This window comes from Lepeophtheirus salmonis, chromosome 7 (assembly GCF_016086655.4).
Source record: "Lepeophtheirus salmonis chromosome 7, UVic_Lsal_1.4, whole genome shotgun sequence".
Classification (NCBI taxonomy): domain Eukaryota; kingdom Metazoa; phylum Arthropoda; class Copepoda; order Siphonostomatoida; family Caligidae; genus Lepeophtheirus; species Lepeophtheirus salmonis.
Window position 1 is genome coordinate 10,850,165 of NC_052137.2, and position 13,925 is coordinate 10,864,089.

At 31.4% G+C, this 13,925-nt stretch overlaps 1 protein-coding gene across 1 annotated transcript; it reads left to right on the top strand.

The window, feature by feature from the left end:
* The first annotated feature begins 361 nt into the window (after positions 1 to 361).
* LOC121121298 (transient receptor potential cation channel subfamily A member 1 homolog) lies at positions 362 to 5,403 on the top strand. Its single transcript, XM_040716186.2, has 4 exons — positions 362 to 1,776; positions 1,838 to 3,741; positions 3,798 to 4,028; positions 4,093 to 5,403. Exons 1-4 carry the CDS (start codon positions 1,714 to 1,716, stop codon positions 4,874 to 4,876), a joined length of 2,982 nt encoding a protein of 993 aa, XP_040572120.1. The 5' UTR covers positions 362 to 1,713; the 3' UTR covers positions 4,877 to 5,403.
* Positions 5,404 to 13,925: the final 8,522 nt, after the last annotated feature.

Genomic DNA, 13,925 nt, shown 5'->3' on the forward strand with positions numbered 1-13,925 from the left:
CTCAAATTGAGGATTCGAAAACTTGTTTCATGTGGAACGTAGGGCGTCAATAGGTTAAAGGAAAATCAACACCAAGCTTTTTATTTGCTGTTAGTTAAAGTAAACCAATGTTTTATCCATGAGAAAATAGTACAACATAGGTATACCCCCTTGTTAGGTAAAGCAAGCTAGTGTTTTAAGCATGGGAAAATGAGAAAATTTATAACTCATTGTGATGCGATGCTTTAAGGGATTCAAAACCTTGTTATTATAGCGTTTGTTGTTCCCCCAGCCTATTATAGCACGCCCCAGATGTGGTTACTTAGTTAGCTTAGATACTACCTGTAATCAACATGAGGGGAACACCTAAAAATATAACTTCAGTCCTCGCCTTTTAAACACATATGTTGTATATATTCTTACAAAATCTATATAATTCAATTTTGTAGTGATTTCATTTCATTTAAAGGCTTATAGTATAAATCTTAATATGATAAGTAAGAGATACTCTCATTGATAAATTCAAATAAGACAACTTTTAAACAACAAAAATATAAGGCTCTAGACATTGCATTGCAAATTTACATGCTTTGACGTACTTTCTCTTTTCTTTTTTATGTATAATAACGGCGTTACCTCGCTAACACAAAGATATCCTGTGTATTTTGTTGTCAACTGTCGATTCCCTCTTCTCCCTAAATGGCTATTTAATGATTTATTCTTTTTCATAAATACACAAAGTAATAAGTTATTCTAAACTTACAATACTCCGTTTCGAAAAGCACGGGAATACAATTTCTTGTTGATCCCTCGTCGTTTATGTAATATATATATTGGCCATTTTATTATTCCTATGAAGAAATTTTTGCTATTTCTTCATAGAAATAAAGTAAAAACTAATCATATCTACTCTTTTAATCAAATATTACTAAGCAATATCATGATACAATATCGAATAAAATACTATGCAGATCTTAATAATATGTAATTTATTTTAAAAATGGTGAAGAAATAATACAAGACAGTGATAGAATGCGAGTATATAAGATATAAATAGTGGTTGGTATGATTTCGGGCCTTTTTTTTTTTTGCAGGAAAGGTTGCGTGATACCATAAAAATAACGACGTGTTATGTGTCTACTCCCCCCTCCCAGTATATATATTTTACGCATGCCCCTTAGTGACGTATGAAAATGAATGTGATATTTTTAGTTCCTTTACGTACTTCTCCATTTATTTAAAAGCCGTGTCTGTACACGATGTTTTACATACAAGAAGAAAGAATATAAAAATTAATGTACCCTAAGTTACATAAAAATATTAACAGTGATATTTTATCTAATCAAATCATTCACAACGCTTAAAAATATTAGTTTATTATTGATGATTGAAAGACACACAAAAAGTACAACATTGAATAAAAACAATTTTCTAGTTTTAAAGAACATACGGTAATTCACTGAGTGGTTTTTTAAAGGGAAGAAAGACTAAGACCGCCCTCCAGAATATAGTATGGCGCGCTCATTCAACTTAAAGGCAGGCAAATTTTCTTTTTCTTGTTATGTTATAAAGTTCACAATTATTTATTATTATTCCCCAAATACATTTTCTGTTTAAGGTTTCTGTTCTACTTTCATTATTTATTATTTCGTGTTTTGTGTTCCCATGTTTTTTTGTTGAGGAGGAGCTCATCTTTTGTTAAAGGGTCGAAGCTTGTTAAATGGTTTTCTTATTATGAATCATATGCATAACAAATTTGAGTTGGGTCGTACGACAAGTTGCTTTGGAGATGAGCAGGTAAAATGATAAATAATCCGTGTTATTGACTATTGTTTTGTATTTCTTATGTTCATTCCAGGAGTCTGCCCTTGATGCTTTACTACGACGGGACCATCAATTCCTGTCGGATCTCCTTAATAATGGTGGGGTTAACCTAGAGAAAAATTATCCTCAAGAACAACAAAAAAATCTACTTAGTATTGCTGTTGATAATAGAGATATTGAATCTCTTCGCCTTATTTTGGCTTCTGGAGCAAACGTGAATGCCATAAATCCTTTATTAAAAACAGTTCCAATACATATTGCTATTCGAAAATCTCAGCCTGAAATTTTACGCATTCTCTTACTGAATAATGCGGATCCAAATATAAAAACTGCAGATGGCAAAACTCCTCTTCATTTGGCTATAAAATCCATGGAAAAAGTGGATAATGAGGGGTATGCATGCATTAAAACACTCCTACGAGAAGGTTCTAAAAAATTATCTATCGATGCCGAGGACAGTTTGGGACAATCTCCGCTCTCTGCATTTGTTTCTTCTTTAAATGCTAATCCTACAAATAGAGACATTGAAATCATTACTTTATTTTTAAAATCAGGAGCTGATTCTAAGGCTAAAGTGGTAAATGACTCACGAACTTTGGCGGAAATCATTGAAAATTTCCACGATTCTGAACTAAATGCTTTAGTCAGAAAAAATAAAGCCGAGTTCCATCCTTTAAGTTCCAATCGTGTTCAAGAAGGAATTTTGAAAGACGTTTATGATATTTTGAATAAAGCAGATTTCTCTAATGAAGCAGAGAAATCCCGACTTTTAAAGAAATTCAAAACCACTCTTGGATATTTAAAAGATGAGCAAATTACTGCATCACCTCCTTCTGGTGTACTCTCTCCCCTTCAGAGAGCTTGTGAATTAGGACTCGTTGACTTTGTTCAAGTACTACTGGATAAAGGACACAATCCTAATGTCCATAGTTCTGGTACTACGCCAGCTGTAATCTTGGCCTCTAAAAGTGCACGCTCTAATGTCCTAAAACTCCTCGCAGAACATGGTAAAACGGATTTTGGAGCAAATAAGGATGGAGAAACCGTTCTCCATGCCATTTTAAGAAAGCCCTATTCTGGCTCACTTAGTGAAGTTATGGACTATGAAACTGCATGGGAAACATTAGTAGAAATTCGTTCTGAGTATCCAACCATTAATCATGAATTAAGTTCAGTTATAAACAGCACAGACGAACTCCTCAATACGCCACTTCATTATGCTACCCAATGTTGGCCTCAAAAAGTTGTTCGCTCATTGTTGGAACTGGGAAGTAATATTGGAATGAAGAACAGTTATGGAGAAATCCCTGTTGACCGCATTCTGAGTGAAACTCTGGAAGATTTTTTTAGCTCTTATTGTTTGGAGCATGAAGGTAATATAGCTAATGAGGATTTACGGATTACAGTGAAGTACGACTTTCTGGCTCCGCCAGTACACGATAAAGCTGAAGGTGAAGAATTACTACCAGAAACAGATGTTCTTTGGCACATGAGCCAAAATTCTAATCATCGACGTCTGTTGAAGCATCCAGTTATAACTTCGTTTCTTTGGATGAAATGGAAAAGAATTTCTGGATCTTACAATAAAAATCTCCTTTTTTATTTTCTGTATGTGCTATTTTTAACATGGTTCATATTTGCGCAATTTGCTGGTAAAAGTATCAGATCAAATAGCCTTATCAAAGAAAATTGCCCTGAAATCAATAATACTGATAGCTTCATCAAAGAAAATTGCTCTGAAATCAATAATACTGATGGCTTTATCAAAGAAAATTGCCATGAAATCAATAATACTGATGGCTTTATCTTATTTGACAATAGACCTTCTATGCCTTTTGACGTCAAAGTTCTATGGTATATTGTTGCTGTTATGTCTGGAATGTTAGCATTTCGAGAGCTATTACAGTTTGGAGTAGCACCGAGAAGATATGTCTTTAGGTAATTAAACTTTTTATATTAAAAATTTGATGTATCACCTTGCTGTCATTTTTTAGTCCGGAAAATTGGATTGAGATTGCGGTAGTTGGACTCGCTGTGACTCTATTAAGTGCTGGAGCCTATGGTTGTAATATTTCATTAAAAAGACATGCAGCAGCTATAGTAATTGTTCTGTCTTGGTCAGAAATGGTTACCATGATTGGCCGACATCCTAAACTAAGTACATATAACATATATGTAATCATGTTTTATCGAGTTTTATGGACATTTATCGTATTTTTAATATGGTATAACGAGAAGAAGAAAAAAATAACAAATAAGCAAAAATTATATTTTACATTTTTTATTTAGGTACTCCATGTTCATCATAGCATTTGGATTGGGATTTTACATTCTTCTTCATGACGATGATGGATCTAGCTCACTGGAAAATAAGGAATACCCCTTTTTTGACTATCTTGGACTTACTTTAGTCAAAACTTTTACCATGTTTGTTGGAGAATTAGAGTTCTCAGATTTACCCATCAGTACACCTGTTGGTTACTTATTCCTAATATCGTTTGTATTCCTTATTGTCGTTGTTATGATGAATTTACTCAATGGTTTAGCAGTTTCTGATACTGGTGTAATACGAGAAGAGGCTGAAATTCACTCAATAGTGAGTCAAGTTGATGTAATTTCCTATTTAGAAGCTATGCTTCTTGGAGATCCATTTAACTTTCTATCCAATTGGCCCACTTTTGTTTGGCTTCGAAATTTCCCAGATTGCAACCTTGGAAGCCGTATATATAAAGTACCGGCATTAAGAACTTTATTCCAAAAAATAACTGGTGGTCCAAAAATACTCCTATTCTACGATCGTCTCCCTGATAAACGAGTTTCATTTTATCCGAATAGAGATGACTTCAGATGTTATTACTGTTGTTGCTGTTCCTCTTCATCCAATCAGTCCGAAGTTCATTTTCATCCTTCAATCTCTTCTTCTGCAAAATGTATTATTTCAGACAACATCAAAGAAAAAAATAACATGGAATCTAGAATTGATTCCATAGAGGATACCTTACTTATTATTAAAAAAAATCAGTTGGAATTGTCATCGAAACTCGATAATATCTTGGAGATGAGGCGCTATTAATTTGCTATTTGATAATATGCTTTTAAAAATACATATATATATTTGTTAAGTAAGGACCTGATTCTTAAGAAATTGAATTTATTATACGTATATCTACGATTATTTTTTTCTTATTGCACCTTAAGTACTTAACTTGAATTTTAATCTTAGAAATTATTTCATTGCTGTCTTAAGGAGCAAGGAATATATTCTTTAACTCAGTACATTAGGCTATATGTATGTTGCTACTTTCTTTGTTTTTTCATTTGTTGGTTTTCTAAATTTAATAATTAATCAATGGTTAATAGTCAATATATTTGGAACATTCATGAAATAAGAAATCCATTGTTAAAGACCAGTAAAGCCGTATATACCAAGTCATTCAATAATTTTTTTAGGAATTTTTTTTTAATTCGTATAATTTAAATGTTCCAATCACTCACATCGTCTTAAATCAGGTTGAAATACTTCATGTTAAGCTTATCTCAGGATGTAATTTAATTACTATGCTTTAATTATTATGTCAATAAATTTGTAATTTTATAGAATTTCTCCTTTGATTATACAGGGGAGCAATTAGGTGGGGGGGGATTTGTACAAATGAATTTAAGACAATAATCGAATTATCTATGAGCGCAGAATCCAAAATTCATCTCAGTTAATATCTGAGATTATAGTCATTGGCGTGTAAGTAACGCTAGGTTCTTCTGGCATGTTCGCCTTGTGCTGTTTTGCCTTGGATAATAAAATAGAGGAAATACTACTTCTTAGTTATTTCTTCATCAAAATGCCAAGAAGAGATATTGAAATCGCTACTTACATCAATGATTGTACTTGAGTTATAGATCAGGATGGGAACATCGTCCATGGAAATCTGCATGCTTTGTGAATATGATATATTTATATACATATAATATGTCAGCATACTTCATTAACTTATCAGTTATCACAATCATAGATTTTGCTGTGCTAACGTCGAACCTTCACTTTTGCTTCCCTCCCTGTTCCTCGGAAGTAAATTATCTTGCAATCTTGTGTATTTATATCTTATACCATATACATATTTTGTTATTTTATGTGGTAATTAACCATCTTCCTATTATTGTGAGGATTTTGGATCCTAAATGGAAGAAAATAATAGTTTCCAGACCCTTCCCAAAATATGGTTTTTTTAGTGGTTGATAAATAGTAAATACAAGAGCACGATTGATCTGTAGGGTTGTCGAGCTTTGAGGACTTAATAAGATAAAGATGTCTTCACAGTTTCATGCTTAAAGTTGGAATAGCATTTATTAATATAATATTAACTATAATTATTATTTTACAGTCAATTTCAAGCTCATAAAAACAGAGAGTATGGTTCTAGGACAATTGGCCAAAACATTCTTACCGAACGGACATTTCCCCAAAGAACTATTTGGGACAATTGTGCGAAAAAGGATATTAAATCATTGATATTTGCGGTTGCATATTTTAATTTCATTTAAAATGATATTATGATAAATAGTTATTGTTGATGTACTGTCTATATATCATATAGGTTAATTAATTAGTGTTCTTTTAAGGAAAAATAAATTTATCATTTTAGAAACACAACACAGTAGTATATGGTTCGAATCTACCGCCGACGCGTTTTTAAGCACCAATGACTACTTTTAATATGATATAATACACCCCGGCCCACAGGTTATGCAGGTGATCTACTGAGGCCCGAAGCAAGTTAAATTTTCCGTCTCCGCTTCCCCGAGCATTAATAAACCTTCATAATATCGCAAATATCCCTTCTAATACGCTAGAATACACCCGGCCCATGGGTTGTGTATAAAAGCCGCTGCGCTCCAAAGTAAGGTAAATTCTTGCTTCGGCGCTTCCCTGAGCATCAAGGAACACTTCTAATATCCAAAAATATAACATCGCCATCAGGATGTACAGGAGAAGTCCTGGGCCAAAAGGCACATGAAACTCTACTGCCGCCGCGTTTCTAAGCACCAAGGACCTCTTCTAGTATGCTATGATACACTCCAGTCCACGGGTTGTGCATAATTCATCCCTTAAAATTGGATAGGGGAGAGTAAGGATACTTGTTACGGAGGAGACATGTTACACTGGCAATAACTTTAAAATGTCAAGTTATTTAGCCACCCTGTTCTTATACAATAGAATGTCTTGCTTTTGTTTATAAAATCAACATAAAACCCGAGTTGCCTAATACTTACAGTTATAGAGAATTTCGACATTGAAATTTTTGACACAAAAAGTAAACATTTTAGGTATGTGTTTGTTGAGATATATTTCTATTATAAAACATGAGATTTTTATTTTATTTTAAAAACTGTGATAAGTCTATCATGTTGTTCAATAAACTAACCTTTTTTTGTAATATATCATTAGTTTCAATATCCTGTTCACATCATTTATTCTGATTCCAACACTATGGAGGAGACTTGTTACACCCCATTTTTATTATATATAAGTATATTACATTTAATTATGTTTTGTTTTTCTGTAATTTCATGTTATACTTCAATTATCAATCACAATAAATAGTAAAAAAATATATTTTTTTAAATTTTATTATTAACTATGCTCTATTTCTATGAATGTTTTATTTGTTTATCTTATAAGTTATATATATATATTTACTTTATGCAGTGTAATACAAAGTAAAATAAATGCTTGAATATAACAAATGACATTTTTTACATGTTTCCTCCAGTTGTAACATGTCTATTTAAGCGCTGTACCATGTCTCCTCCAACCCTGTATCATTTCTCCTCCTGGTGTACCAAGTATTCTACTTTTGGTTACTTTCGAAAATACCAATAAATGGCTATTAATTATTGCACTACATCAAAAGTACTTTGGAATTTTTTGTCTTAGGTAACTACCTATGTTCAGCTACCCGGGTTTTGAATTATCTTTTAAGTTGTGAAACTTATGATAGATTTTTTGTAATATGTATCCTCTCTCTCCCCAATGTATAATATTTCATTTGTCCAATAAATGTTACCGAATCCAAGTATAATACATACCTATTATATTTCTGAGTATATAAATTTGTTTTGTTTGATGCTTAGAGAAATCCTCGACGATAGAATTTTACCTACCTCCGTGCCCAGCCGTTCACCTACACAACCTGTGGTTAGGGGTGTGTTATAACATATTATAAAAGGGGCATAAATACTTAGAAATCTGGCGGCGATTGAGTTTAAACTGCTTTGGACCCAGCACTTCACCTATACAACCTGTGGGCTGGGGATATTAAATGGGTTATTTTATTGCAAGTTTCTTCATCATTAAATAATTTTATCGTCCGAATATAATATAAATATCAACGAAATTGTACACGATAATAATATCTTGCGATGAAATTACTCTCAATTATATTACTTACAATGAAATAACTTGACAATTATATTACACACAACAATTTTGTCTTACAATGATGTACACGGGAATTTTACAGCGCAACGATTTTGTATGCAACTTTTTTAACATAATCATTTTAAAGTGAATCACTATTGTGCTGTGCTGATATAATGTTCATTAATGAATATCAAATATTTTTCTGCAAAAGAACACTCAATAATGTACCTATGTGACACATATAGCATATCAACAATACCTGTTTATCATAATATCATTTCAAAGTGAATTAAAATGTGCAATCGTATATATCAATAAATTTAATTTAATTTTTCAGCCAAATGGTCCTTCGGCGAAATTCCCTTTTGGCAAATTGTTCTTCGGCTATAGTCCTTCTGCAAAATATCCGTTCGGGAAATTGTCCTTTGGCGAAATGTCCTTCAGCAAAAATGTTTTCTGTCAAAAGTCCACTCACGGTCTAGGATTTTTTGTTTCCTTCATTTTAAATATTAACATATTATATCGAACATTCGTGAACATTTTGTAATGATATAGTCGGGAACGTGGTAGTCTTTAGGAACATGATATTATCATTTCTTTTCTTTTTTGAGCCTATGTATGAGCCCATATAAAATTTATGTATTACTATTAGCTATTTCCAAAAAAGATTGTTGTTACTATATAAATTGTAAAGAAGTGAGGGGCATACCTTCACGTGGCATGGAAACTGTACTACAAATTACTTCTTGATTTACAGAATATATGAAATTTATCATGAACGGTACAAATACATAGGTATATGTCGAAAAAAAAAAAAATTAATATTAATACCCCTCTCTGCTACTATTTTCCTGATGCACATATCAATTTTAAAGATTATAGGATACTATTAATAATTATTTAATAATATTTCTAAATATATTATTAGTATATAGCCATTGACCAGTGTTTGAACTATAGGGCTGCAGATATATCGAACGACCATATTGGCTTTTCTAATGTAACGATATTTTTATGCGCAATAAAAATATTGTTTACCTCAGAAAAGCATCTTAGTTTAAAAAAATCTGAAGTTTGTTAATGTTTTAATAACTTTATACCGTCGACTAATTGAAATTGATGAACTAAAATAACAAATACAGTAGGGAAATATAATCAATTCACTAATAATATATATACATTAATGATTTGAAACAATTATAAATATAAATACTGGATTCCTCAAACTTAACTCAACAATCAATCTAAATTAATACATCAATAATTAACAAGATTTCGGTGTTATATCTGCAATCCATCTAAAAATATCAAAAACTAAAGACCAAATGAGATATCTTATGGCGGTTTAGTAATAAATATAATTACTATTATATAACTATAGATACCAGTTTTTGTCTTAAGTTTAGTCGGACGCCCTTCTCTCTATTTGAAGGAACTTAGTGAGATTGAAACTAATGATCTTATTCTTTTGCATCCCTTGAGGAAAGGAACTTTGATGAAAGATGATATTGTCCGAAACAAGTCCATAAATTCTTGTTCATCAAAGATATATCCGGTTCCAGCATCCTGCGGAGGAGATTCTCTTAATGTTTTAGGAAGATTAGTCGAGCAATTGTACAATTTGCTTAAGTTCCTTAAAATTTTATAATATATTAATATCTTGTATAAATATTTATATATCATATTCAAAAATGCATGTAGACTTCCATGGACGAGGTCCCCATCTTGATCTTGAACTATAATTCTAGTAAAATCATTGATGTAAGTAGCGATTTCAATATCTCTTCATGGCATTTTGATAAGAAATGGACTGCATATGAATGCCAATGATTCTTCGCGACGGACCGTAGAAGTAGCATTCTGTAATTCCTTCCCAATGCTTTGAATCCTACGTATTAATGTTTGAAGAAGTGAGATTGTCTAGCTTGTTTACCTTTTTGTTTCTAATTTCTCAAAGCGGGAATACAACTGTAAAAATTCAACTAAAAATATATAACTAAGAAGAAGTAATATTCCCTCTATTTTATAACCCAAGGCGAAAATGCTGCAAGGCAAACCAGTACTGAGGCGAACACGTCTCAAGGCAAAAGCGTTACAAGACCGAAACTTTCAAGGCAAAAATGTTCCAGGCGAATCTTTCTAGAACCAGTAATTCGGGAGCATTATCGTCCACAGTCATTTTTTACCTTTAAAGCAATCCCAAAATTAAAAGTAGAATTAATAAAACTTATGTAAAAGTGTTTTTTTAGTATTAAAAAAAATGTTCTTATTGATTCTGAATCTTGTTCTGAACTCAAAAATATTAGCATTTTTAGACTGAAAAATGATGAAAAACGACACTCTTCCTTAGACCCTTATAACTTATTCAAATTACATAGTGATGAAGAATATCATAGAAAAAAATTCAATGTATAATTTAAAATAAGATCTATTTAAAAAATATGCATTTCCAAGGATTTTTGTTCCATTTTGTGGAGAACCCATTTTTTATGGGGGTGTACTAGCAAATAGTCAACATTATCCTCATATTTTTTCTAATTTTAATACTAATTTCATGATGACATGCCTCGCGAAAGGAAGATCGAGGCAGTAGAAGTAAGACAACTTGATCCTACTAATATCTCAAGAGATATTCGGATTCCAAACTACACATGGGACAACGGGAGGAGAATTCATCCTTTGAAAACTACCAGATCTCATAAGGGAGTAGACTGTACTCCTTCTTTAGGAATGAGATATCAAGATCGAACAATAAAGCGATCCATTCACGATTAGAAGATAATTTTAATATTTCAAAATGGGACACTTAAAAAAAAAACGGAACAAAAATCCCCCCTATCATTTATAAGGATGAGCATGATTAATTAAGTTTTCTACTTTTAGACATGTTTATGCGTTTTCTTGCTTCTTAAGGTACATTTTGGGTCATTTATATTTTTCATTGGTTAAGTTAGTGTCTGTATTTATAGTCGTTTATGGCTTTTTAGGACCATTTTGGTGGAGCAACGGTCAAAACGGAATGATGCATCATTGTCATATGGACCCTTCCGAATTGCCCCTATAGTTTGTATTTAGTCTTTAGGTCGATGTTTGCTGGAGTATCGGGCCAAGAGGCAAAGTTGAACTATAAAATCATACTCCACAAAATCCAAAATAAACGATACAGACAATACAGAAGGGTCTAGAGAGCCATGAGGCATAGTTCTACTTTACCCAATGTTCCATCAAAAATCGACCTTATATCCCATTTTCCTGGATTTATATTATTTTTCCTACTTTTAGGTCTAATTTTGCATGTTTTCTTGTATCGGGTTAAATTCTTTAATCATGTGATGTTTCATTGTAGCAACATACTTTGACCACATAAGTTATACAGGTTTTGATAGAAGTGCATAATATCAAAACTGCGTCTTTATATATATATTATTTGAAGAATGAACGTTCAAGATCTCTTATTAATTATTTTAGATAATTTTTTGTGGAAAAAAAGAATGACTTGAGATACATTGAACATTCATTTGTATCATATTATATTCCTTCTGGCAAAATGTTATTATTCAACCTTCAGGAATTATATGTCTGAGGAAGGCACATGTGACATGATATTGTTATCTACTGCGCTGTGGTTCATGTAGGTATCACATGCAAATGTTGATATACCATAAAAACTTGTGTACGCTAAATCATTTTGTTTTACGCATTATTGGCTAACAACGTTAAACTTTGATTTGATTTCGATGGATAGATACTACAAACCGTCGATATTGGGGCATTCCCAAAATTCACTTGAATAAATATTATATTATACTTGGATGTGTCCGTATTTTATATTTTATTTCAAAGTATTTTATTAATAAATGCTAAAACAAACTCGCAAATCCTTTTCTTTCCCTTTATTACGAATTATTTTATTACACACAACTAAGAATACTTGCTAATCAACGGACATACATACATGCACCATATTATATTATATATAGTAGATTATATATTTACTAGGATGTATAGATTCTATTTCAAATTAATTTATTAATACATACCAAGACCAACTCGCTAATCATCTTCCTAATTACCTTTTTTAATTCGTATATAATATATTTACGTTCTTCCTTTTTCGATTTATAAATTTTTTGGAGCATTTCGAATCTACAACCATACCTTCAAAAAAATTTGAGACACGGGGAATCGATCTTGTTTTACGAAAAAAATTAACTTATTAGCCACAAATCAAACTTGCCCTCCAGACCCCAAGAATCTGGTCTGACCATAATAAAACAGCATTAAATACTTAAATCAGAATTCTAAAATCGATTATGTCTAAGGATTGTATCTGTCTCCGTTTGTGAAATAAATACCCTGGTTATTTGTTTTTATTAGCGAACGGACAGACACACGTAGTATTATATTATATTATACTAGGATGTACCCGTATTATAGATTTTATTATGCCAAACTAAGAATTTGAAACTTGCTAATCCGCGTGACATACATACACAAACTATAATATTATACCAAAGTAGATGTACATTTGTTATTCATCATTCCAAATTAGAACTTCACGACTCGATAAGAGATCAGGGTCCAAGGAACACTGAAATGAATATGTACAACACGTTTATTTTGTTTAGCTTGACGGGAGTGCAAAAGAATTATCATAAAATTAAAGTAAACTCAGTAAATTAAAACTTTAATGGCTTATATTTTATTACCAATTTTTTATAATTATATAATTTGAAGAGTTCATATCTTATCTATTTAAATATATATGTATAAATAAAAAGTTTAACCATTAATGATTAAACAATTAACATTCCAATGGCATAGAATATATTTTAGATATGAACATTTCAAATTGTCATGCAGTATTAACCTCCTCCCCCGTACTCAGCACTATTTCAATCAAATAACATAAAAATTCTTGAATATATATGCTAAAAAAATTGTAACAAATAAAAAATGTAATAAAAAATTATTCAAGAGCTATTTTCCCCCAAAAAAAGTTTTATTAAATTATGAATTAGCTTCATTTGATCTGGAATGTGAAGGCGGGTTACCACATCTATCGTGATTTTGTAAATATACGCATATAAGTTTGGAACGAACTAATAGACTTTTAAAAGACGTTTCATAATATAATCTTCAAACCTCTACAATTCTTGATACCACAATCAAGAGGTTTTGTGATTTAAAATGAACCTTGTTTGGAGGAGAGAAAATCCCACAAAAAAAATATTTTTAGAAGCACTTTAATTACTGTCTTGGAAGCATTTGCGGCATTTTCTCTCAACCAAGCAAGGCTCATTTTAAATTACAAAACCTCTTGATTTTAATATCAAGAATTGTTGAGGTTTGAAGATTATTGTAGGAAATTTTTTTAATAATAAATAGCCTGTTGGTCCGTTCCAAACATATACACGCCATTGTGTTAAATAAATAATATATACAGTTCATTGAAATAATAATTGTTTAATAGTCAAACCTTCTACAAAAATAAATTAAATTATTAAAAAAATTGGCTAAGATATGAACCGTTAAATTTTACTGATATTGATATGATAAAATTATTTTGCACTTGAGTCAAAATAAAATGTGCCCGCGAAAGAAAGGTATCAAGGACGCCCGCAAGATTATATATATAATTATGATCATGATTTTTTTTTTTGGAGGGGGTTGGAATTTTTATAAAAAATTTTTAAAATTAAAT

Bases quoted from the DNA above. Each gene is read 5' to 3' on its own strand.
- LOC121121298 (XM_040716186.2), top strand. From the start codon at position 1,714: ATGAATCATATGCATAACAAATTTGAGTTGGGTCGTACGACAAGTTGC. The intron at 1,777-1,837 runs GTAAAATGATAA...TGTTCATTCCAG, and splicing joins GTTGCTTTGGAGATGAGCAG to GAGTCTGCCCTTGATGCTTT. The intron at 3,742-3,797 runs GTAATTAAACTT...GTCATTTTTTAG, and splicing joins CCGAGAAGATATGTCTTTAG to TCCGGAAAATTGGATTGAGA.